Source organism: Cynocephalus volans, chromosome 7, assembly GCF_027409185.1.
Source record: "Cynocephalus volans isolate mCynVol1 chromosome 7, mCynVol1.pri, whole genome shotgun sequence".
Classification (NCBI taxonomy): Eukaryota; Metazoa; Chordata; class Mammalia; order Dermoptera; family Cynocephalidae; genus Cynocephalus; species Cynocephalus volans.
In genome coordinates this window covers 58583047-58610765 of record NC_084466.1, presented here as the reverse complement: position 1 = coordinate 58610765, position 27719 = coordinate 58583047, and the positions used below count along the sequence as shown (strand labels likewise).

General features: G+C 39.0%; 1 protein-coding gene across 1 annotated transcript in view; it reads left to right on the top strand.

Annotated features, from left to right (window-relative positions):
- Window positions 1-243: 243 nt before the first annotated feature.
- The window catches only part of LOC134381638 (protocadherin-8-like), a 133948-nt gene continuing 106472 nt past the window's right edge, over window positions 244-27719 (top strand). The window contains 1 exon segment of the mRNA XM_063101531.1: window positions 244-399. Coding sequence (XP_062957601.1) covers window positions 244-399 — 156 coding nt within the window.

Sequence of the window (27719 nt, the reverse complement as noted above, 5' to 3'; positions counted from 1 at the left end):
TACATGTTCTGACCAGGAGACTTCCTGAGGGACTGAAGAAGGCTGCAGGGTAGAAACGCCAGGTTACTCTGGAAATCACTAGCCTGCTAAATATAGCGGGTGATCATGCAGTTATTCCGTTGATTTTTTTCTAATCACAGTTTACTGGAGGCCTTAACCTTTAGAATTCTTAATAGCAGGAGGGCTGGAAAAGCTGTTCTGGTGAACTCTCACAATAAACATCTTTGAAGAGTCATTAAGGCAATGTGTTATTACCTTGGTTACACAGAACCGCCCCTAGAATGTGACTGCGTGGTGTCCAGAACCAGGGGTTCAGGACATGAACAGACCTCAGGTGAGCTGAAGCAGGACATGGGTGTGCCTGGGAACCTGGAATCCAAGGGTGGGAGTGCCACCGATGTGAGGGAACTGGGCTGGGGGATGACGTCCATTTATTCCCCAATTTTTTCAAAGCTGTGAGTAACAAGAATTAAGTCCAACATAAATGTAACAGGATCTAATGTTGGAGTCAAAGAAAATGTTGGACTTGTATAATCATAGGATATATATAATCATACATGGGGCCGTTATAATACATATATAAATATAGGACATTATTGGAGTAAACATTATTGAAGGAGTGATGATACTGTAAGGAAAGTGTGGTGGCCCGAAGACATATTTCTCTCCTGTCCCTCACAATTTTGACTTTTGACACCACTTCAAGTCCCCAATCCAGGACGAAATAGTTTAATTTGGTGAGGGCACCTGGGGGAGCTGCAGCTAGATATGTGGTTTTGTTGACACTGACCCTGGTAGTTATCTGGGCTCTGGGCTTGCAGGAGAGGCCTGGGTCAAGTTCACCCAGAGTCAATAGTGTATCCCAGAAGAACAAAAGAAGAGAATGGATGCTGGATCTCTAGAGAAAGCAGAAAGGAGTCGAGTGGAATACTCTGTTCCCTAACCCCCACAAAATTTCTGGAGTCGACTGTAGGAGAGCAGGAGAATTTAGAAGGAACTCAAAGCTGCCCCTCTGAAAACTTCTAGTTTATAATTTTTGAATTTGACAATCACTTGTTGAGGTTCTAGGCACTACTTTGAGTTGAAGAATAGGGAGTGGGGAAACAAAAATAAATAGACACATTTTCTGACCTTCGTTTAAAATTAGTGAGCAAAATAGATGCGTGCACAAAGAGCACACAGCAGCAATGGAGAAGTGGGCTTATTTTGAAATTATCCAGCCTATGTTTTCAAATTGGAGCACTGGGGATGGGGTCCCCTTCTGAATCTCATTGTGCCCTGTGGTCCATGTTGGGGCGTTTACATGTGTCTCAGGGTGGGGGACAGGTTGATAGAGGGAGTGCTGTTAAGCCTCATCTCTCTTTTTTCATCTGGGAAATTCCACCTGGGTCTGGGGAACTTTAATCTTTGTAACCAATCACTGTAGTTTTGGCCCCAGCTCCTGAAAAAATGAACTTGTCAACATCTTTATTCTTGTCCCTTTGGGGGAAGAGAGCTGGAAAAGTGCAGAAGGGCGGTCAGAAACCCAACTGCCCATTTAGCGCCTCTCAGCATCTGCTCTTGAGAAAAGGTGACCGGCCCAGATAATTAGAGCCAAAATTCTGACGGAGGTACTTTGTTCAAAGTTCAGTCACAGTCTGGGATGGAGAGCTCTGCATGCCCACTTCCCTTGTTAATAGCTTTGCTGACCTTCTCCAAAGAAAAAGTCATTAGAATGTTGAATTATGATCTGTTTCTTATAAAATCACACCAGTCCCCCATTTATAGCCCTGTATTTCAACCAATTTTAATTACCTCTTAGAATATACTTCTCCCAGCCCTTAGGGAATATTTTAAACCCTGATCCAAGCAATCAAGCATACTTCTTGGTTAGAAATCTGATTGGGACCTGATACACATACGTCTCACTCAATGAATGCTCCCCAGCCCTTTCCCAGCAGCCACATAATCCTTTCTGTAGGGCTCTCCAGGGCTCCAAAGAGCCCATGTCTTTTGGTTATTTAGATGACTTTTCATGGAGGGATGTTCAGTGTCAAGAAGCTAACAAGGAAGAGCAAAAAACTCGTGTGTCTCTTGTAGTCATTTTCTGCTTCTCCCTAGGGAGGGTCTCTTCTCTCTCATTACTGATCATCATTTGAAGTCAGTGGCCAACTTCTCCACCTCTGGAGAGTGGCTGGTTTGGCTCAGAGTCCATTGGGAGTCCATGGGGTTCCAGTGTGGCTTCTGTGTTATCTCTATAAAATACTCACAGGTAAGAAAAGCTGTCTGTTGGCTTATGAAGTCAAGAGCTCCTTTGTACATCTTGAACTTGGCCATATCCAGTGAACTTCTCCCTCACTTACCTTCTTTTGTGTATTAGCCTCTGTCATTTCAGATGGTTCAAGTGACTCAAAGATTCTTTGGAGGTCTCTGCTCCTTTTATGCTTTGAATGGGACTTTTATGCTTAGAGTGAGTAGTTTCCTCACTACTGAGAGGAAACATTTTTATATACTTTCTAAATCTCTCTACTGCTGAGGAGAATTAAAAAAAAAAAAAAGCATTTCTCTTGTCTCTTTATTTCTAATCACTTTTTCCTTCTAACGGGACTGAAGCACTGTGAGAAATGGCACACTTTTATGGCAAGGACTCATTTGCCCATAACGAACACTGAGTACAAAAGCAAATTAAAAAAAAAACAACCCTATGCTTAGAGAGACCATTAGGAACAATTTGACATTTATTGAACAACAGATGGCGATTAAAAGCATAAAAGCTAGATTGCCTTGCTAGAAACAAAGGGTAGTTCTACTGAGGAAGTCTAACGTTTCAATTAAAATACCTCTCAATGTCAATTAAATCATATGAAGATAAGCCTGAAAATGGTTTCTAGCTACACTATAATCAATAGTGCAGTTAAAATCCTCATCAAGAGCCACCCAAGTTTTTAGTTTGACAGTTTTGCTAAAAGATTAGCCAAAGCTTCAGGAAACCATTTCCTTTAGTGTGGGGTTCAAAAGGTAAACATTTAACCAAGAGTGCTTCATATGCATTAAACAGATTTATTTCAACAATGAGAAGGAAGCCTCACTGCCTTTGCTTTGTTTCAAATCTCATGTACTTTTCAGTATGGATTAGTGAGGAGTGGAAAAATTCTTTTGGGAAGCAGCATGTTGGGGTGGAGAGAAAGGTGATTTTGTAGTGAGACAGACCTTGGTTTGAATCACCATGTGGTCACTTAGGGCAAGTGTCTTAGGGATAAGCTCTGTTTTCTCATTTGTAAAATTGCCATCACAATATCACCTTTCTTAGACTGCCAGTGCATTCTAGCGATGCCGTGAATGAGGCCCCCTATCTTTAGCTCACTTCATCAGCCAAACCTCGTGATATATAATCTTGTCTCTTCGAAATTCATATGTTGAAGTACTAATCCCTGGTATCTCAGGATGTGATTTCATTTGGAAATAGGGTTGTTGCAGCTGTAATAAGTAAGTTAAGATGAGGTTATGTTGAAGTAGGGTGGGCCCCTAATCCAATATAACTGGTGTCATAAAAAGCAGAGATACAGAGATAGATATCCTCACAGGGAAAACACCATGTGAACATGAAGGTAGAGAGCAGGGTGATTTGATAAGCCAAGGAAAGCCAAAGATTGCCAGCAAATCACCAGAAGCTAGGAAAGAAACATGGAAGAGGTTCCTTCTCACAGCTTTCAGAAGGAATCAAACCCGCTGACACCTTGACCTAGGACTCCTAGCCTCTAAAACTGTGAGATAATAAATGTCTATTGTTTAAACCACCTTGTTTGTGGTACATTCTTACAGCAGCCCTAGCAAACTAATATATTATGTTAAATATGTTTGGTAAAAATTTGTATGGCATCCTGCTTTTGAAGATACATAAAGCGCTTTACCAAATTCAAGTCTCTGAGAAATCTTGCTACTAAGAATTATCTCTAGCTTTATTTAATCCAGTGTTTCCCAAATATTTGACCCTGGAGGACTTTTCTCCCCTGCATAAATACCTGTTTGCTTACTTTGGAACCTACTTTGGGAGAGAATGTCTGAACTGTCTCACATCCTAACTTACATCACCCGCATCCCCTCACCTCAGCCCCAGCCAGCCACTTGACCATGTGCTCAGCACCACTCCAGAGTGAGGCCTGCTCCTTGATCTTCACTCCACCCCCATCCAACCTTCCCTGGTGCTCTTACCCCCCTTCTCCATTTCTGCTCTCCAGGGATCTTGAGAGAGTAAATAGCAAACCGAGTCAACTTCAGGGCAGTGGAATGTAGTAGTTTCCAAGCTGAGCCTCCACTGCTACTGCTGCTCAGCAATCCCTATATTCTTGTGTTGCTTCTTCATTGCTTGCATGCATTCATTTATTCAGCATCTAGTGTGTGCCCCACCATGAGCCAATTCCTGTTCTAGTCACTGGGTAGGTGAGTAGGAACAGGCACTGAGCAGTCCCTCTCCTCAACTGCTGGTGATCTAGCAGAGGAGACAAACTAACACTACGAGAGAAAAACATTATCAAAAGTACTTTCATGTTGGAACAGAGAGGGGAATAAAGTGTGAGCAAGAGTTTGCCAGCCAAAGGTGAGAGAGTATATTTGAGTGAGAAAGAAAAGCAGGGTGTATACAGGAAATTCCAAATTCTGGTCAGATGTGAGTGTACTGGTTGGAGCAGAGTAGAATGTGAAGCTCAGGAGAGACAAGGATATAAACACCATATTCTGAGGCATTTGCAGTTTATTATGGAGGAAATAGGGAATCATTGATGACAGCATATCATGATCAGATTTTCATTCAAGAAAGGTCACTATGGGATTGGAAGTGATTTTAATTTTCTTTGTTGTCTTTTTGGTATTTTCAAACTTATCTGCCAACTTTTGTTTTTGACAATGTTATATGTGTTCCATGAACATATTCTTATTGAAAAGATTAAAAAATTCAGACATGCAGAGAGAAAATTCTGGCTTTTCCCACCATTCTCCCCATCAACTTCCATTCCCTCCCAAAAGGTTTGGTTTGTTTTTCAGTCCCTCATTTATTTTTGTATGCATCTGTAGAGCTAGGGCTGGGTCTGGAGCTCACAGACCCCTCAAGCCTATTGTCCAGACTGGGTCACAAACCCTTCACATGCAGGCCTATGAGCTAGGTAACAGGAAAAGGTCCTTGGAGCCATGGGTGAAGAAATAACAGGCTTTATTTCTAGATGTGAGCTCTGCTGACCAGCAATTCAGAGCCACTGCCTCACACACCAAAGAGCACACAAAAAATAGCAACAAGCCAAAAGATACATGGGCATGCATGCACACTAACTCTACTCCTACACAGCTTATTTACAAAGGATGTGCTGCACCAAACCCAGCCAAACCTGAGGCAAGGGGGCCTGACTAAACTACTCTATTTTCCTCACAGCATATGTGTATATATCATGTGCACACATATACATATATACATGCATATATGTAAGCATATACACATACACATGTACACTTGTATACATGCACACATATACATATACACATGCACATATTTATACATGCACACACACACACACACACACACACACACACACACACGACTCAAATTTGTTAGTTAGAAAAGCTTTTCCTTTAAGAACAGGACCAAGACAAGGATGACCACTCTCACCACTCCTATTTAACATGATATTGGGAGTACTTGCCAGAGCAATCAGGCAAAAGAAAGAAAAAAAGGGCATCCAAACTGGAAAAGAGGAAGTCAAATTGTCCCTGCTTGCAGAAAAACATAAAGATTCTACCAAAAATTCTTAGAGCTGATAAACAAATTCAGCACAGTTGCAGGATACAAAATCAATATACAAAAACCAGTAGTGTTTTTATACTCCAACAATGAACTAGCTGAAAAAGGTGTAGAGGATTCATAAAGCAAATGTACTTTACAGGGCCTGGTTTTCCAAAGCCTTGCAGTTTCGAATATTGACCTTGCAAAGGACAGTAAATTTTCTCCAGGCTATTGAGTCTCTGTTGCAAGATAAGAATTGTAACACAGCAAGGTTGCTGGCTCAAAGACAGACAAATTACTGATTGATATGTAAAATTACTGAGAAGCTGCTGGAGGGAGAAGGAATGTTTGCTAAATCAAGCCTTTGTTAGTGGATCACTTAATTGCCTAACAGAATGTCATCTGACTTGTTTTTACTGAATGTTACCAGCTTCTATTGTAAAACTTGTTAAACTGTACTTAGCAAAACGCCATCTATGTCTCTTCCTGTAACTTCTTGGTCTGGAGACTAAATGCAGGAAGAGAACCCCAATTCATGGTTAATTTCCCAAATGGAAGAAATGCCTTGCTCTTGAGGGTTCTGGGATATTAACCCTTTCTGGGGCATCTCACTGCTCAAAAGAGATGGGCTTTGAGTAATCTTTGGCAGCTCCGTCACCCAGGGGAAAAGGGGTGACAAATCCGTGGGAGGCAAAGCAACAAAAAGGAATCAAGAAAGCAAGCCCATTTACAATGGCTATCAAAAAAATAAAATACTTAGGAATAAATTTAACTGAGGAGATGAAAGATCTTTACAATGAGAACTACAAATGACTGCTGAAAGAAATTAAAGAGGACACAAATGGAAAGACACTCTATGTTCATGGCCTGGAAGAATTACATTGTGAAATTGCCCATATTACCCAAGGCAATCCACAGATTCAGTATGATCCCCATCAAAAATACCAATGACATTCTTCACAGAAATAGAAAAATCCATCCTAACATTCATGTGGAACAACAAAGGACCCTGGATAGCCAAAGCAATCCTGAGTAAAAAAATAAAAATAAAATAAAGCTGGAGGCATTATACTTCTTGGCTTCAACTTATACTACAAAGCTTTTGTAAGCAAAACAGCATGGTTCTGCCATAAAAATAGACACACAGACCAATGGAACAGAACAGAGAACCCAGAAATCAGCCCACATACTTATGGCAAACTGATCTTCAATAAAGGCACCAAGAACATACATTGGGGAAAGGACAGCTCTTCAATAAATGGTGCTGGGAAAACTGGATATCCATATGTAGAAGAATGAAACTAGACCTATACCTCTTGCCATATACCAAAATCAACTCAAAAATGGATTAAAGACTTAAATATAAGACCTGAAACTATAAAACTCCTAGAATAAAATATAGGGGAAACACTTCAAGATGTAGAACTGGGCAAAGATTCTATGAATAAGACCCCAAAAACACAGGCCACAAAAGAAAAAATAAAGAAATGGAATTATATCACACTAAAAATCTGCACGGCAGAGGAAACAATCAATAGAGCAAAAAGACAGCCCACAGAATGGGAGAAAATATTTGGAAACTATGCATCAGCCAAGGGATTAATATGCTGATTATACAAGGAACTCAAATGACTTAGTAAAAAAAAAAAACAAAAAAACAAAAAGTCTGATTAAAAAATGGGCAAAGGACCTGAATAGACATTTCTGAAAAACACATATAAAAATGGCCAACAGGTACATGAAAAAATGCTCACCATCACTAATCATCAGGAAACTGCAAATTAAAACCACATTGAGACATCATCTCACCCCAGTTAGACTGGCTATTATCAAAAAGACAAAATAACAAATGCTGGCAAGGATACAGAGAAAGGGGAACACTTCTACACTGTGGGTGGGACTGTAAATTAGTGCAACCAATATGCAAAACAGTATGGAAGTTTCTCAAACAACTATAGATAGAACTAGCATACAATCCAGCAATCCCACTACTGGATATATACCCAAAGGGATGGAAATCATCATGTTGAAGGGATAACTGCACTCCCATGTTTATTCCAGCTGTATTTACAATAACCAAGATACAGAACCAACCTAAATGTCCATCAATGGATGACTGGATAAAGAAAATGTGGTATATATGCACAATGGAATACTACTCTAACATAAAAAAGAAATGAAATTCTACCTTTCTCAGCAACATGGATGAGCTTGGAGAAAGTTATATTATGTGAAATAAGCCAGGCACAGAAACAGAAATATCGTATGTCCTTACTCCTAAGTGGGAGCTAAAAAAGAAAGAACAAAGAAAGAACAATCACAACAATATGTTAACCTTTCAGAAGGAGAGAACAGAACTGTGGTTACTAGAGGTGTGAAAAGGGGAGGGTGAAGGGGGCTCACAAAGAATGATTACGTTTTGTGATGATGAATGTGCTAATTATCCTGATTTGATCATCACGTTGTGTACAGTATTGATAGTCAACTCTACCCCACAAATATGTATAATCAGTTATGTTTCAATAAAAAAACCCCATAAACACAATCATTCTATGCCTTTGTTTAGTGACTTACATTTCTCATGTTAATAATATTCTGGAAGTCTTTCCACATATGAGTATATCTTATTCTTTATAGTTGTTTCATAGTATTCCATAGAATAGACGTAATTTATTTTAACCACTCCCTCTTTGAAGAAAATTGCCATTGCAAGCAATACTTCAAGGATATTTTGTATATACATTGTTGTGCACATGTGCAAGTATTTCTAGAAGTAAAATTGTTACATCAAAGATTGTAGCATTTAAATCTTTATAAAAGAATCTTTAAAAACATTGTCAAAAATAACTTCTAAAAGGCCTTAGTGATTCACTCTTCTACTATACTTCTCAAAGAATAAAATTATCAATATTTTATTTTTTTCCTGAATATACATTTTTTAAAGTTTATTTATTAATTAATATTATTCTTTTACATTCTATGATGCTGTTGTGGAGCAGCTGGGGAGGGGGAGGGGAAAGGGGAAGGAAATGTAATGGAGGAAGGAGGAAGGAGGTGGGGTGTGGTTGAGGCCTGTGGCACCGCCCTCATTCCTGCAGGGGAGACCAGGGGGCTACCAGTGGTGTCTTGGTCATTGCTCGGGTAGATGCAGACGTCAGGGGGGTGTGGCTGAAGTCCTTGCCCCCCCACTGCCCCAGCTCTAGAGCCCAGGGCTCTCCCTGCAGTGGCTCTGTGGTCATTGCTGGGCTGGTTTGTGGGTGTTGGTGGGGAGTGGCTGAGGACTTCAACCCTCCACTGCCCCTGTTCAGGAGAGCCTGCGGTGCTACCTGTGGTGGCTTGGTGGTCATCACTGGACTGTTTGCGAGTATTGAAGGGGTCATGGCTGAGGCTCCCAGCCCTCCCTTCTCCTTGGCTTGGTAGTCCAGGGGAATTCTGGTCCTTCTAGGCTTTATAGATGTTCTTTGGTGATGTGAGACCTTTATTAGTTAATATCAAACTTTGTCTCTGGTCTGTGGGTATTTTATTTTTTCTTCCAGTTCTGTGTTGGATTATTTGCTGTTCCCACCACTCAAACTCTGCACTGGAACTAATTTGTTGTCCTTTGCTTACTTCCAAAATGGAGGGACTTCCTGTGGGGACCAGCACTTGAGCTTCCCACAGAAAGTTTTTTATCCCCCTGATTCCCTGGTCCCCTCGGGAAGTTTCCTTCCCCACTCCCTGATTCCTTAGGGAAAGCTTTTTGTGCAGCTCAGGTTTTAATGGTTGACTTTATAGGTACTTTCAGCTCTCGTGAGATCCGGTACACCTGGGTTGTGTGTAAATTCTGGTCTGGGCCTGAGTCTTTTCAGCAAACTGCACCCCTTGCAGTTCTATATTCCTGACCAGTCTCTACTGAGTGGTCCTGCACTGATTGGGCGGCAGATCAGCTGTCCATGCAGTGCCCCAGTGTTCCCATGGTGGGCCCATCTCCCACACCACCTGCACTCCAAACACTTCCCGTGGGACGGGCAGTGTGCTGGTCCCTTGCAATGATTCACGGGCTGCTGAGTGGTTCCTTTTCTCAGTTGTCTGTGGCCCCTTGCTCCTATGTGGGTCCATGGGAAACCTGTTAGTGGTCTTGCTGGCCTGGGGGCCACCAAGGCCCTCTTCTCCCCTGCTGCCTCCAAGCAACTTCATGGGAAGGGCACAGCTGTGGCTTTTGTCAGCTCCTGCTCCATGCGCTCACCAGCTAGCTTCAGCCTTGAAGCAGCTGGGGCTCGAAAAGGTCAGAGCAGTTCTTTCTTTCTCTCATCATGGCTTCTCCTGCCTTCCTGCACTCCGTAGGTCTCTTGTCCTCTTCCCCTGAGCTCTAGTGACCCCAGCTTGGCTGTCCTTGCTTTTAATAGTTGTAAATTTGTTGATTTGTGGGAGAGTGATGCTGGAGACTGTCTATTCTACCATCTTGACCAGAAGCCCCCTCAATATTTGAAATTTGTTCAAATTTGTTGAGCTTAAATTTAAAAATATTTATTTTCCTTATTACTAATGAGTCTGAAAATCTTTTTATATGTATGTTGCCTATTTGTGTTTATTATTCTATAAATTTCCATTTCTTATCCTTTGTCTATTTAAAAAAATTATCAACTACATTGGAATACAGGTATCCCTTCAACTTGATGATTTCCAGTCCTCTGGGTATATTCCTAGCAGTGGGATAGCCGGGTCATATGGTAGATCTATCTGTAATTGAGGAAACTCCATACCATTTTCCATAAAGGCTGCACCATTTTGCAGTCCCACCAATAGTGTATAAGTGTTCCTTTTTCTCCACAACCTCACCAGCAGTTATCATTCTCAGTCTTTTGGATATTAGCCATCCTGACTGGAGTGAGATGGTATCTCAAAGTGGTTTTGATGTGCTCCAATGTTTATTGCAGCACTATTTACAATAACCAAGAGTTGGAACCAGCCCAAATGTCCATCATCAGATGAGTGGATAAGGCAACTGTGGTATATCTACACAATGGAATACTACTCTGCTATAAAAAGAATGAAATACTACCATTCACAAAAACATGGATTGACTTAGAGAAAAATATATATTAAGTGAAACAAGTCAGGCACAGAAAGAGAAATAACACATGTTCTCACTTATTTGTGGGAGCTAAAAATAAATAAATAAATAAACACACAAACAAAGAAAGGGTGGGGGGGAAGAAGACACAACAACTTCAATTCTTTGAACTTGTTAAGATAAGTGAGCAGATATGATATGGGGGGAGAGGGGAGAGAGGGAGGGAGGAAAGAGGAATGGTTAAAGGGTCATGAAAATCAACTACAATGTATATTGAGAAGTTAAAATAAAAAAAATTATCAACTACATCATATATTGATAAATTAAAATAAAAATTAATAATAAATATAAAAATAAAATTAAATTTAAAAAGTACTTTTATCTTTATTTTATTAATTTGTAGAAGCCTTTTGTATAATCTGAATGTTAATTCTTTGTCATTTAAATAATTTATATTTGATAATTTCACTTCGGCAATTGCCTTTTAACTTTATTTTGACTTTTATTATAAGAAAATTTAAGATTTATGTAAAATGAGATCTGATGATTTCTTCTATGACTTCTGGGTATTGCATCTTACTTAGAAAACACCTTCCCACACAAGAATAATTTCAAAATTATATATATATACTTTTGGTTTTATAGTTTCTAGACTATAAAAGAGTTTATTTTTGCACATATTATGATATTGGAGTCAAGTTATTTTTTTCCAAAGGGCTACCCTCATTATTTATTGAATAATAAATTACTCTTATAATCAGAAAGAAAATATTTTAAAGACTTATATCAACTCAGTTTCATTGCACAAATTGGATAGGAAGGAATCTGAAGAACAGTTAGGAGATGAACAGGAATGCTACCTTTCTTGTTAAGATATACCCCAGAACCTCATATATTTGTTACTTGTTTTAGTCCATTTTGTGTTGCTATAACAGAATACCTGAGACTGGGTAATTTATAAAGAAGAGAGGTTTATTTGGCTTATGATTCTGGGACAGATGCATCTGGCACGGGCCTCAGGCTGCTTCTACTCATGATGGAAAACAGCAGGCAGCTGGCAGGTACAAGCAGATCACATGGTGAGAGGAAGCAAGAGAGAGAGAGAGAGAGAGGAGGTGCCAGGGTCCTTTAAACAATCAGCTCTTGCGAAAACTAATAGAGCGAGATCTCACTCATTACTTCCCCCTCCTCCCCCAGAGAGAGCATTAATCCATTCGTGAGGGATCCGCCCCCATGACTCAATCAGTTTCCAGCACTGCCACATTGGAGATCAAATTCCCACATGAGTTTTGGAGGGGAGAACATATCCAAACTCCATCACTACTCAAAGGAAAGCTTTCAGGTAAGGAAGGCTGGTAGTCTTGAACTAAGAAATTGGCTTTGCCAGTAATAAAGGTGACTAAGAGAAGAGGGTGTCAAATTGAGAGATCTTTAGGAATAAAACAAATTGGGATTCATAACTGATTGGCTGAAGGACTGGGAAGAAGCTTGTGACTCCAGATTTCCAACCTTGGTGACACCGAGTATCAAGAAATTTCCTGGACAAGAGAGGGGAATCAAACATAGTAAAATATGCTTCCCAATCTAAATTTATAAAAATAATGTTTGAAGCATTGAAAAAGTTTTTAAAAAGGTCACACTTAAAAGACAAAATGAGACTCCCCAATCCTAGATACAAAAAGGGGAACCAAAAGTGGTGAGTAGGAGGCAAAGTCACCTTGCTGAGGGAGGCCTGGAGCTGATGGACGCATTAGCAGCATTGTGGGGACAAGGTCAGGTTCATAAGCCATGGGTCAGGGTGGGGGACCCAGTAATGGAATCCCCTGTGTGAGGTTTTGGGCTAGAAACATGCTTCCCTTCCTTTTAAAGAAGAAATAAAATCACTGCTGACTAGACAGGAGTTGCAGCATGAAGCAAGTTGCTGCCTCAAATAAGGGGTGGAAACAGTCTTACTGTGGCTTGGTCATGACTCCAGGACTGCATCTTGTGCTGGCATAGGTCCCAAATTTATGCTACCTGTGTGGAGCAAGGGCTCTGAGACCATCATATCACTTAAAAACTGGTTTGGTGCTGGTCAAGCCCATAGTGCCTGGGCAAAGCAACTGCAAAATTGCCAATTGGGAGGTTAAGAAGTAGACATAATAGAGGTTGATAGATACATAGAGAAATTCCACACTTAAACATTTAATAGTACAAGTACAGAATATCAAGTATAATGAGAAATCCTAAAAGCCAACGATGGGAAAAATTAAAAGGTTAACTGTAATCTCAAAATAATAAGATTGGCAACATACTTTTCCTCAGCAGAAATAGTTGTTGCTAGGTAGTGGAATATATTTTTGAAGTCTAAAGGGCAAAAAATTAGGAGTCTAAATCTATAATGAGCCAACCTATTGTTTAGGAGTGAGAATATTTTGTGTTATTGAATATGGGTCATGTGTTTGTTTTATCTATTTGAAAAATTAAATTGAAGAGTAAAGATAAGATAAAGACATTTTAGGCCTATTAGGATTTAGAAAGTTTACTATCTACAGTAACACTAATGGATTACAGTCAATAAACAGATTGCTAAATGGTAAACTTTGTTGTGAATAAGAAATTATTAAGAAGGAAGAAGTCAGATGCAAAAAGCAAAGGGAATAAATAAATTATGGTGGTAAATCTGAATAAGAATTGACATTAAAATCAATGAGAATAACAACAAAATTGTTCATAATGTGTGCTTAAAACAAAATGGAACCAAAATATTGAAACAAACAAAACACAGTAGCACAATAGCAGGGGACGTGGGAGGGGGAATTCTGAAGGGTATTAAAGGATACAGAAGTCCTAATTTAGTTTGGAAGGAAGACAGATGTATGTTTTAACTTAGCCTATCATAGAAAAATTTAAATTTAATTCTCTCTCTCTCTCTTTCTACATACATACATATATGAAAAATGTTGGAATAGTTACTGAAAGAACTAACATAGACTCTATAACTTTAAATGGGTGAAAGATAATAAAATGAAGAAAATGTGATTAATCCAAAGCAACCAGGACAAAAGAATAAATGAAGGAGAGTGAAAGTACAGCACATAGAAAATTCTGGAAATGATGGCAGAAATAAGTCATAATAGTAGAGACATTGAGGTGCTATGAGACACTACATATTGACATCGGTTTTATTACACATGATGAGTCCAGGCCAAGCAGACAGTGACACTGTCCTGGTGACTCTGTGTGTGGGAAAGTTGAGGAGGTGCATGTGCCCTAAATTGGTCTAATCCAACTGAAGGAAATAGTTTATCCTGCCTGTTAGGGGAGATATTTTTTCTCCCTCTTGCTGGAAGCATGTATTTCCTCTTGACTCTGGCAGCCTTCTTGCAGCCATGAGGGAACATGGCCTTAGATGAAATGGAGGGTGGAAAAGCAGAGAAGTGAAAACTCCTGGTTCCTTGATGACATCACCGAGTCATTGATCATACTGCACCTGGAAGTGCCCTACCTCTAGGCTTCTAGTTATGAAAGAGAATGGATTTCCTTATTATTAAAGAAGGTATCATTTGAGATAATTTATTACTGTATTAGACTGTTTCTGTTGCTTATAACAAATACCTGGACCTGGGTGATTTATAAGAAAACAAAGTTTATTGCTTACAGTTTCTGAGGCTGGGAAGTCTGAAGTCCATCTGGTGGTGGTGACAGTGACTCAAGGGTCTTACATTGCAAGTTGGGGGAAGCAGAGAGAGGAGAGGGAGAGCAAGAGAAAGACAGACTCTCCTCTTTTAAAGCCCTCAGAACTACGCCCCTGACCACCATTTTTAATCCATTCTCTACTGTATGGTCCTACAATCCAATCACCTCCTTATGGCTCCACCCTTCAATTACCATAATAGGATTTCCTGCCCTCTTAACGGTCACAGTGGGGGCTAAGTTTCTAACACATAAGACTTGGGGAACACAATTCAAACTTCAGTGAATTTTGGGGGGACATAATTCAATCCACTATATTGCCTGAAACTGAAAACATTCTAATTGTTACAGCATTTATTTTAGTAATCAAAACAAAAAGAGATTAAACCCACTTATTAAAAAGCAGGATTCTTAGGAGTTAAAAAAACAAACAAATAATAAACAGCAATTCACTGACGGGTGAATGTATGCTTTAGAAGAAATGTCTCTAAAATAAAAGAGCATGGAAAGCTTAAAATTAAATGAAGAAAAAAGTATACCAGACAATTACTAACCAAAAAGAAAGCTAGCATAGCAATATTAATGTCAGGCAAAATAGAATTTAAAGTATATAAATTTAGAGAATACACAGAGAAAAATTTCATACAAATACAAGGAACAATTTACAAAATATATAAGTATATAGCCCCAAATTAAAGCAAAATTGAGAGTTACATGGAGAAATTGATAAATTACAATGATATAAAAATAATATGAAACAAAATGCCTTTACAAAATTAATAAAAATTAAAAAACACCCGAGAAAAACTAAAACATACCTGAGAAAAAACATAATAAAAACATGCAAGGTCTTATGAAAGAAGAAAATTATTAAATATTATTGATGGAATAAGAGAAGATCTAAATAAATGAGATATATATCACATTCATGGAGGGGAAGACTAGACACTAAATATGAAAATTATCTCCAAATTTACTTATAAATGCAGTGCAATTGCAATCCCAATCAAAATCTCAATGGAATGTTTCTGGTACCTTGCAAAGTGTTCTTAAAATTCATATAAATAAAAAAGATTCATGATAAGCTAAGACAATTTTGGAAAAGATGAACAATAGGGGTATCCCTTTTACCAGATATTTACTGCAAAGCTATTATATTGAAAACAACATGTGGTTGGTAGAGGAATTTATAAGTAAATCAGTGGAATAGGATATAGTCCCCAGAGACTGACTTAGGCATGGAATTTGGTTTGGTACTGAAGTGACATCAAAATCAGTTGGGGGAAAGATATAAAATACGTGGTGTTGAGACAGATTACTTTCTGCAAGGAAAACAAATGGAAAATAGATTACTACTTCATACCATACACAAATTCCAGACAAAAATGTGAAAAATGAAACCCTGAAACTACCAGGAAAAACATGTTGAAAATATTTAAAAATGTGAACTTGCAATAAGTAAGGAATTCTTTAAGAAGATCAAAAAGCATAATCCATTAAGTAAATGGTAGATAAATTTGACTCCGTCAAGGCAAAATGCTCCATAAACAAGGTTTAAAAAACAAAATATGGACTGGGAGAAGATATTTTCTACGCATATGATTAAGGATTGGTACCTAGAATAGACATAAAAAATTCCCTACAAACGAATAAGAAAAAGACAAATAGAATATAGAAAAAAAAAAAATCTCAGAGGATATAGAAAGCAAATTGCTGTAGAGATATGAATAAACAATACATATAACAAATATGAAAAGTCCTCCCTTTCACTAGTTATTTGGAAAATGCGAATTAAAACAGAGAACATGTTTTTCCTTTCTGATTATCAAAAAATAAAGTCTGATACTTTCACGTGTTAGTGAACATGCGGAAAAAGATAGGTTATAAGCCACTGAAAGGGAAAAATGCCTTCCATTCCAGCTAGTCCTTTATTATCTTCCCCTTTTGCTTGTTTTGTTCACCACTGCCTGTTGGTCTTGGCATAGAATACAGCCTGTGGGCAGAGCGCATGGCATAATTTTTGAATGAACAAATGAATCACTCCAAAGAAACCAGGTATTATCTCTCCCTTCTTGACATCTTGTCTCATTTTGTTTGTATCTTTTTATGGCCCCCACATTGTTTCGCCTCTGTTGGAGTCATTTGTTAATGTGCCTACTTGTCTTCCTTTATTCTCCATTCTCATTCTTCCAAATAGTAAAATTTTTGAAGCCTTGGTCTATTTTAGATCTAACTTCCCTGTGAGTCATAGCATACTACTTTGAATGTAAAGGGTGCTCGATAAACACTTGTTAAATGTAATTCAATACAGGTAAAAATCATGGAATCTTCACCAGAACAATGTGCTGGCCATGAGAGCCATTGTTTACCAGTGATTCTTCTTGAACTTTCATGTACTGATTTAAGGGGCTTTGTAGCTTATGAATGAAAAGGATATTTTTATACCCCCTCATGTTTGAAGCTTTTCCTTTGGAGGAGAAAAAAATCGTTAGATTTCTTTATTTATTTTAGGAAAATTGTGCTTTCAGGAAATGAGAGTTATGATACCAGTCCAAGCATCCTGAAAATACACTACGATTTCTTTAAAATTGGATTTGCCTTTCTTCAGGTCACGGATGCTCTCATGGCATTTTGATTACTAAAGACACAGGATCAAAGAGGGGTTCCTGGAAAGTGAGTTTTGGTTTAATTAGCTCTCACTATACAAACTGCAGATTGATTCACAAAGGTGTGAAAAGGGAGGCAGGAAAAGGGTAATTGTGCTCCATTCTCTGTCTGTTTCTTCCCCACATCTCTTCCTAAACACCGTCTCTTTTCCCCACTCATCTGCCTCCTTCTTACTGCTTTTCATCCTTCTCAGGCTGTTCAATTATAACTTAGTACCATTGATTGAAAATCTCCATCTTAACCCTGTATCTGTTTTGGTTTTTCCTTATCTGCACACAATTTATCTTTCTCAGGGATGAGGAAGGAGGATATTTAGTACAGTAAAGACACATATTCTATAAAATACCCTAGAAAGAACTATCACTATTCAATGAGTGTACTCTGGTGGTTTAGGAAATAAAATACTCACCTAGACAAGGGGAATATTTAGCAGCCCAGGGTGCCTGGGCATCACTGGGCAGAAATAATTGCTAATTAGTATCCTACTAGCTTGGGAACATTAATTGGCTTTGGGGGATCTGCTTTTTGGACTCAAAGTGAATTTTGTTCCTTTTAGTTTTCAATATAGGATGAGAGAAGAATGACAATTACTAAAATAGTTTCATTTCAGTAATTCAACCTAATGAAGACTTGTCATTTGAATGATTATCCAGTAGTTGGTTCCTGTTTTTCTGCCAAGTTTTCAGAAAAACAAACCCAGATATTCCTCAAGCTTGAAAAAACACAACCTTTAAAAAAAATAATTGGGAGAATGTTATTCATGGATATAGAAATGCTCACAAAAGAATCATCATTCTATATGCAGAGAGATGAGGAAAGAAGATATCTTTTGAAACATTTAATTCTCATTTCAGAACACATCAAGCAATAATATAACATAAAGTGCCTCAAACTGATATCTTTAATTTTCTTCTAGAAAGGAAATTTGTCAGCTATTTTATGATTTATTGAGGCTAAAGCATATGTGAGAACAAGTTTTATGATTAATTAAATGAAATTACTTGAGCATAATACTCAAAATGATACCATCTTTGAATTAAAATTCACTTGAATAAGATTGATGACATTTTCAATCAGCAGATTAATTAAACTTTTGTTAATTACACATAAGTCAATATGTTTGGGTTATATATCAATCAGTATACTGAAGTAACATCTACTTACTTTGCTCTAGAAAGATCTGCTTTGCTGATCTTTTTCTAGTAGCTTTATTTTAGAAGTTGTTCTTTCATTTTCTTTATATCAGGAGTCTCAATATTTAGCAGATTTAGATGTGGAAATAATTATTGCAACATTTCAGTTTTGCTTTTTTTTTTAATCATTGTAAAAGTCTTTCTTGGGTTCTGATGATTTCTTTAATGATTATTTTTGTAACTGAATTTCGATTGCCACACTGAGATTTTTTTTTTTTTAATTTTATTTTGTCGATATACATTGTAGCTGATTATTGCTCCCCATCACCAAGACCTCCCTCCCTTCTCCCTCCCCCCTCCCCCCCAACAATCTCCTTTCTGTTTGCTTGTCGTATCAACTTCAAATAATTGTGGTTGTTATATCTTCTTCCCCCCCCCCGGTTTTTTTTTTTGTGTGTGTGTGTGTGTGTGTGTGTGTGTGTGTGTGTGAATTTATATATTAATTTTTAGCTCCCACCAAGAAGTGAGAACATGTGGTATTTCTCTTTCTGTGCCTGACTTGTTTCACTTAATATAATTCTCTCAAGGTCCATCCATGTTGTTGCAAATGGCAGTATTTCATTCGTTTTTATAGCTGAGTAGTATTCCATTGTGTAGATGTACCACATTTTCCATATCCACTCATCTGATGATGGGCATTTGGGCTGGTTCCAACTCTTGGCTATTGTAAAGAGTGCTGCGATAAACATTGGGGAACAGGTATACCTTCGACTTGATGATTTCCATTCCTCTGGGTATATTCCCAACAGTGGGATAGCTGGGTCGTATGGTAGATCTATCTGCAATTGTTTGAGGAACCTCCATACCATTTTCCATAGAGGCTGCACCATTTTGCAGTCCCACCAACAATGTATGAGAGTTCCTTTTTCTCCGCAGCCTCGCCAGCATTTATCGTTCATAGTCTTTTGGATTTTAGCCATCCTAACTGGGGTTAGATGGTATCTCAATGTGGTTTTGATTTGCATTTCCCGGATGCTGAGTGATGTTGAGCATTTTTTCATATGTCTGTTGGCCATTTGTATATCTTCCTTAGAGAAATGCCTACTTAGCTCTTTTGCCCATTTTTTAATTGGGTTGCTTGTTTTCTTCTTGTAAAGTTGTTTGAGTTCCTTATATATTCTGGATATTAATCCTTTGTCAGATGTATATTTTGCAAATATTTTTTCCCACTCTGTTGGTTGTCTTTTAACTCTTTTAATTGTTTCTTTTGCTGTGCAGAAGCTTTTTAGTTTGATATAATCCCATTTGTTTATTTTTCCTTTGGTTGCCCGTGCTTTGGGGGTTGTATTCATGAAGTCTGTGTCCAGTCCTATTTCCTGAAGTGTTTCTCCTATGTTTTCTTTAAGAAGTTTTATTGTTTCAGGGTGTATATTTAAATCCTTAATCCATTTTGAGTTGATTTTAGTATACAGTGAGAGGTATGGATCTAGTTTCATTCTCCTGCATATGGATATCCAGTTATCCCAGCACCATTTGCTGAAGAGGCAGTCCCTTCGCCACTGAATAGGCTTGGTGCCTTTGTCAAAGATCAGCTGACAGTAAGTGTGTGGGTTGATTTCTGGATTCTCTATTCTATTCCATTGGTCAGTGTGTCTGTTTTTATGCCAGTACCATACTGTTTTGGTTATTATAGCTTTGTAGTATAGCTTAAAGTCAGGTAGTGTTATGCCTCCAGCTTTATTTTTTTTGCTCAGCATTGCTTTGGCTATGCGTGGTCTTTTATTGTTCCATATAAATGTCTGGATAGTTTTTTCCATTTCTGAGAAAAATGTCTTTGGAATTTTGATGGGGATTGCATTGAATTTGTATATCACTTTGGGTAGTATGGACATTTTCACTATGTTGATTCTTCCAATCCAAGAGCATGGGATATCTTTCCATCTTCTTTTATCCTCTCTAATTTCTCTCAGCAGTGGTTTGTAGTTCTCATTATAGAGATTTTTCACCTCCTTGGTTAACTCAATTCCTAAGTATTTTATTTTTTTGGTGGCTATTGTAAATGGCCAGGCTTTCTTGATTTCTCGTTCTGCATGTTCACTTTGGAGAAAAGAAATGCTACTGATTTTTGTGTGTTGATTTTGTATCCTGCTACTGTGCTGAAATCATTTATCAATTCCAGCAGTTTTTTTGTAGAGGTTTTAGGCTGTTCGATATATAGGATCATGTCATCTGCAAACAGGGACAGTTTGACTTCATCTTTTCCAATCTGGACGCCCTTTATTGCCTTCTCTTCTCTGATTGCTCTGGCTAGTACTTCCAACACTATGTTGAATAGGAGTGGTGAGAGTGGGCATCCTTGTCTAGTTCCTGTTCTTAAAGGAAAAGCTTTCAGCTTTTCCCCATTCAGGATGATATTGGCAGTGGGTTTGTCATATATGGCTTTAATTATGTTGAGATACTTTCCCTCTATACCTAACTTATAGAGGGTCTTTGTCATGAATGAGTGCTGAACTTTATCAAATGCTTTTTCAGCATCTATAGAGATGATCATATGGTCCTTGTGTTTGAGTTTATTAATATGGTGTATCACATTTATTGATTTGCGTATGTTGAACCAACCTTGCATCCCTGGGATGAATCCCACTTGATCGTGATGAATAATTTTTCGTATGTGTTGCTGTATTCTGTTTGCTAGTATTTTAGTGAGGATTTTTGCATCTATATTCATCAAGGATATCGGCCTGTAGTTTTCTTTTTTGGTTATATCTTTACCTGGTTTTGGTATCAGGATGATGTTTGCTTCATAGAATGAGTTTGGGAGATTTGCGTCCATTTCAATCTTTTGGAATAGTTTGTAAAGAATCGGTGTCAATTCCTCTTTGAATGTTTGGTAAAATTCTGCTGTGAATCCATCTGGTCCTGGGCTTTTCTTTGTTGGGAGCCTTCTGATAACAGCTTCAATCTCCTTTATTGTTATTGGTCTGTTCAAATTTTCTACGTCTTCACGGTTCAGTTTTGGGAGCTTGTGTGTGTCCAGAAATTTATCCATTTCCTCCAGATTTTCAAATTTGTTGGCGTATAGTTGTTTATAGTAGTCTCGAATGATTCCTTGTATTTCAGATGAATCAGTTGTAATATCGCCTTTTTCATTTCTAATTTTTGTTATTTGAGTCTTCTCTCTTCTTTGTATGTTAGCCATGCTAATGGTTTGTCAATTTTATTTATCTTTTCAAAAAACCAACTTTTTGATTCGTTGATCTCTTGAATTGTTTTTTGGTTTTCAATTTCATTCAGTTCTGCTCTGATCTTAATGATTTCTTTCCGTCTGCTAACTTTAGGTTTGGATTGTTCTTGTTTTTCTAGTTCTTTAAGGTGAAGTGTTAGGTTGTTCACTTGCCATCTTTCTATTCTTCTGAAGTGAGCATTTAATGCAATAAATTTTCCCCTCAATACTGCTTTTGCAGTATCCCACAGGTTTTGGTATGATGTATCATTGTTTTCATTAGATTCAATAAATGTTTTGATTTCCTGCTTGATTTCTTCTTGGACCCATATGTCATTAAGTAGAATGCTGTTTAATTTCCATGTGTTTGTATAGTTTCCAGAGTTTCATTTGTTATTAATTTCTAGTTTTAATCCATTGTGGTCTGAGAAGATACATGGGATAATTCCAATTTTTTTGAATTTATTGAGACTTGATTTGTGACCTAATATGTGATCTATCCTGGAGAATGATCCATGTGCTGATGAGAAGAATGAATATTCTGAGGTTGTTGGGTGGAATGTTCTGTAGATATCTGCCAATTCCAATTGGTCTAGAGTCTTGTTTAGATCTTGTGTTTCTCTACTGATTCTTTGCCTAGATGATCTGTCTAATATTGACAGTGGGGTCTTCAGGTCCCCTGCTATTATGGTATTAGTGTCTATTTCCTTCTTTAGGTCTAATAGAGTTTGTTTTATAAATCTGGCTGCTCCAACATTGGGTGCGTACATATTTATGATTGTTATGTCTTCTTGATGGATCAGACCTTTTATCATTAAGTAGTGTCCCTCATTGTCTCTTTTTATGGTTTTTAGTTTAAAGTCTATTTTGTCAGATATAAGAATAGCTACTCCAACTCGTTTTTCTTTTCTGTTTGCATGGTAAATCTTTTTCCATCCTTTCACTCTTAGTCTGTGTGAATCTTTATGGGTGAGGTGGGTCTCTTGTAGGCAGCATATAGTTGGGTCCTGCTTTTTGATCCAGTCAGCCAGTCTGTGTCTTTTAATTGGGGGATTTAAGCCTTTTACATTAAGAGTTGTTATTGAAAGGTGTTGATTTATTCCTAGCATTTTATTGGTTGTTTGGTTGTCTTAGGTTTCTTTTGTTCCTTGCTTTCTGATTTACTGTTTGCTTTCTTTGTTTGGTGGTTCCTTAGGTTGTAGATAGTGGTTTTGTTAGCTTGTTTTCTCTTCATGAATGCCATTTTTATTATACTAGCGGGTTTAGATTTTTCTTGGGTTTTTATGGCAGTGGTAGTTATTTTTCAGGAACCAAACACAGTACTACCTTGAGGATTTCTTGTAAGGGTGGTCGTGTGGTAGTGAACTCCCGCAGTTTTTGTTTGTCTGAGAAACATACTATTTGCCCCTCATTTCGGAAGGATAGCCTTGCAGGGTAGAGTATTCTTGGCTGGCAATCTTTGTCTTTTAGTATTTTGAAAATATCATCCCATTCCTTTCTAGCTTTTAGGGTTTGTGATGAAAAGTCTGATGTTAATCTGATTGGGGCTCCCTTATAGGTGATTTGACGCTTCTCTCTTGCAGCTTTTAAGATTCTCTCTTTGTCTCTGAGTTTTGCCAATTTGACTATGACATGTCTTGGAGAAGGCCTTTTTGGGTTGAATACGTTTGGAGATCGTTGAGCTTCCTGAATCTGAAGATCTGTGATTTTTCCTATACCTGGGAAGTTTTCTGCCACTATTTTGTTGAATATGTTTTCAATGGAATCTCCATTTTCCTCCCCTTCTGGAATACCCATGACTCGGATATTTGAGCGCTTGAGGTTGTCTGATATCTCTCTCAGATTTTCTTCCATGTCCTTGATTCTTTTTTCTTTCTTTTTGTCTGCTTGTGTTATTTCAAACGGCCCATCTTCAAGTTCAGAGGTTCTCTCTTCAACTTCGACAAGCCTGCTGGTTAAACTCTCCGTTGTGTTTTTTATTTCGCTGAATAACTTCTTCAGTTCAGCAAGTTCTGCTACATTTTTTTTCAGGACATTGATTTCCTTGTACATTTCCTCTTTCAGATCCTGTATACTTTTCCTCATTTCATCATGATGTCTAGCTGAGTTTTCTTGTATCTCATTCAGTTTCCTTAGAATTATCACTCGAAATTCCTTGTCAGTCATTTCAAGGGCTTCTTGTTCTATAGGATCTAGAGTTTGAGATTTATTAACTTTTGGTGGTGTACTTTCTTGATTTTTTGTATTTCTGGTGTCTTTTTTTTGGTGTTTATTCATTGTGGCAGGGGGTTGCACAGACCACCGGTTTGAGACTAATGACTAACTAGGATGTTGCTGTGGTTGCCAATTTGGTATGGCTCCCTCCGTGACTGCTCAGTTGGCCTCTAGTGCCTTGTGTGTGTGGTTGCCTCGGGTCTTGGGCTTCTCCGGGGAGCCACCTTTCTGGTCAGCTTGGACTCTGCTGGGCTGGTGGATCACGTACCACAGGGTGTGTGATCTCTGTTGAGCTTTCACTTCCTGTGCAGGACTTCTCCCTGTTCTGTGTGCTCTGGCTCAGGCTGTTAGATCGTGCAGTGGCGACCCCACCGGGTGTGTGGTTTCTGTCGAGTCTCCGCCTCCCTGGCCAGACGTCTCTCCCCTCTGTGCGCACTGTGCTGGGCTGGGGCGTGTCTTCTGCAACCCTCGTCTATCAGCTGGGCCTTCAAGACCCTGCTCGGCACCGCCTCGCCCAGGAATCTACCAGGTTTCTGCTAGGCACAGACGACCGGTCGCTCTGGGTGCCTTTGTAGCACTGTGTAGATCTTTCTCGGGTCTTGTTCACCTTTGTATCCCCCCGGTATAAACCGAGCCTAGCGCCCGCCTGCAGCCTGCTCTCCGGCAGGTTCAAGCGGACCTGGGAACTCTCCTACCACACTATTCCCAACCAGAAATTCGTTAGGCTTTTTTCCAAACTGGTGGTCACAGAGATGGTATCTGCCTCCCAGTAACAGGAAGCTTACCGAGGGCCGGAGTCCAGGGTGTGGTGGAGTGACCCACACTGAGATTTTTTTGTTATAAGTGACGGAACCAGAGCCAATGAAGTCTGTGTCTGTACTGCTCTGTCTGATTTAAACTGTTACCTGCTGTTCTGCTTCCTACTTGTAAGCAGGGCAATGACTAAAATGAAATCTTCTATTGTGTTTAATGTTCTAAAGGATTGTTAGTCATTTAGATATCTTACTCTTCCTTTGAGAATTTACCCCCAAGTCTCATTTTTGGTGGTTTAACTCTTGATGAATTCATATTTGTCTTTGTAGGTGAAGGCTGGGGAGAAAGTAAATAGTGCTATTTGACATAAAGCTATAGAAAAATGAATTTTCTCATGTCTTGGTGTGCTTCTGGGCCAATGATGGTAATTTTTTGTCTTAAATGACTCTAAGCAATGCAATAAAACCAAACGGTGTGTTGGATGGTGAATCCAGAACTCCCCTCCTCCTATGCTTTCTGAGCATTTATTTTTTTGTATTTTTATTCTCTGGGCCAAATTCTCCTCTCAGTCTGGCAAGAGTTTAGCTACAAATAGCTACCCTTGAATGAGTGGGAGTTTTCTAGGCTCTCCTCAGAGAATCCAATTTCGGCCTGTCATTTAGCTCCTATCAAAGCCTGGCTGAGGCAATTGATATTTGAGAAATAGAGTTTATAGGCTGCAGTCTCTTTTCCATGTGTGCTAAGCTGTATTCTTGATCACCAGAAAGCTCTAAAAGTAATGCTCATTAGCTTAGCCTTTCTTAGTGAAAACTCTTTCATGAATCATATTTTAGTGCTGGGTCTTTATCTTTTTTTTTTTTTTTTTTTTTCCCATAAAGCATTATACTAGAAACAGTGAAGTGAAGAATATTTCTGTAGCTTCTGTAAAAACTGCTTAAAGATACTTCCCATTATGTTGTTCAATGTTCTGTGTGCAAGAATTCGTGTGATGAATTCCTGTTAAAATTTATTATTGGAAAAAAGTTTGTTTCATTTGAGGAAGTGAAAGTTTTGCTTTCTTCAGGCAATGAACACCATATCCTCTATTGTTTCTCTTTATGCATTGCCTGTCAGGAAGCTCTACGTGGAAGTAAATGTTGTATCATAAGAAGAGAGAATGAGAAATCACAGGCAGGTTGCAGGAGAAGCACAGGAGTGAATCTTTCTTTGACTTCTCTATATCTGTTCATTTATTGATTCAATGGATATTTATTAAAGGACCACAGTGTTTAAGCACCACCTCAAATGTTGAAGAGAAGAACATGGTCATTATCCCAAGGGATTATAGCCTAGAAGGGGGACGATATAAATAGACAAGTCTACCAATGAGAGGAGTGAAAGAATAGCTGGATGCACTAGAGGTTCCAGGGCTGTAGATATGGAAGCACCAAGCTTTGTCTGGAGACATCAGGGAAGGTGTCCTCAATGAATCATGAAGAGTAAGTCCTGGATGGACAGGGTCAGGGGGAGGGCAGAACACCCAGGCATGTAGGGAGAAGTAGCAAAGCAGCCACAGCAGGTGTGTGAGGGGAGGGTCATAAAATGAAGGTGGAGAGAGGACAAAACCTGAATGTCAAAGACCTCAGTGCCTTGACCAGAAGTGGGGGTTTATCCTCTTGGAGAATATGGATTTGTAAAAGTGTTTCAAGCAAGGTGGCAGCACGGTTGGATTTGCAGTTTAGAAAGCCTTCTGACAGCCTAGCAGAAGACAATTGGGGAAAAGGCCAAGTGAGAAGCACAGGGTCTCAGCAGGAGGCTGTTGGAAAAGTACAGGAAACACAGGAGTGACTACACTAACGCTGGGGCAAGGGGGAGAGGAGGAGAGAGGAATGGAAATTATCAACAACAAGATATGGCGTCCAGTTAAATTCTGGGCATGAGTGGCAAGGACGACAACCAGGTTTCAGGCTTAAGAGACTGTGGATCTTGATGAAAGGAGAGAATATGGAAAGAGAAACAGGTGCGACTATATGGGTTGGGAGATGATGCATTAAATTTTGGTAACGTGGAACTGGGATGCCTCAGGGACTGATAATGGAAGATACTTTGTAAGCAGCTACATTTAAGGATCTGGAATTGTGGAGAAAAATCAGAACTGAAGATGTAGATCTTGGAGTTATTTCTGCATGGGTGGTGGGCGAATTCCTCAATGTCAATACGATCTCTCAGGAAGAGTGGGAAATGTGAGTCCAGAACAGGATTGAGGATAGGGAGATGCCACTCTCTAGGGGATGGGAAGAAATACAGTAGATCTCAAGGGATCCTCAAGAGGCATGGGCAGAGAGAAAGGGAGAAACAACCATGTTGGCCTAAGTGTCCCAGTGCCTTTGTGGTCGTCTGTGAGGCTAACCCACAGTCATGTCAAACTCAATATGGCGAAAGCTGAGCTGCTCCTCTTCCTCACCCCCATGTTACCTTCTTCTCTATTCTCCTTTTGAAGTGGAAATCCACCCATTTCCCAAGCCGAACCCTGAGGAGTCACCCTTGAGTCCTCACAAACAGTCACCAAACCTTACAGGGAACATTGAGTTTCTTATTAAGCCCTTCCCTTCTCCCCATGTCCCTGTCACTGCCTGCCTCTGCCTCTTCTGGTGTGGGTTTGGGCAATAGTCCCCAGGAGAGCTTTGTCTTGCTGTCAAATTAAATTTCCTCACATCACATCTATGCTAAAGATCATCCAGTGGACTTTTCTGCTGGGTAAAGTCCAAAGCCTTAGCTTGATATACAAGACCTATTTAAATAGTGGTGTGAAGTAGCCATTTTGATGACATTCTTTTGTAAAGTATGAAGAACTAGTATCCTCACCTCATTCCTCACCTTCTCCATTCCTCATACTTCACCTTTTTTTAGTCTAGGATGACAGTGGAGATTCCATCAATGCATGGTCAAGGGCAGAAAATGACACCATGTCCTGTGGCGTTGCAAAGTCTACCATCACAGTTCTATCTTTGGCTAATTTCCTGACACCAAACTGCAGTATTTTCCTTCCATCACCATGCTTTCGCACCTGCTATTTCTTTTGCCTGGAGTGGCTTCCACTTCTTCATTTTTTGATGGGTTTATACAAGAAATACTGTCAATGTAGTGAATCCTGTACCATATAGGATGTTTTGTTTGGGTTATCATTAACCTCGATGTTGTTTTCTTCCTTTGTGCCTTCCCACCCAAGCCAGGATTTATAAAGTCCTTCCCATTGGCACGATGCCACTCAAA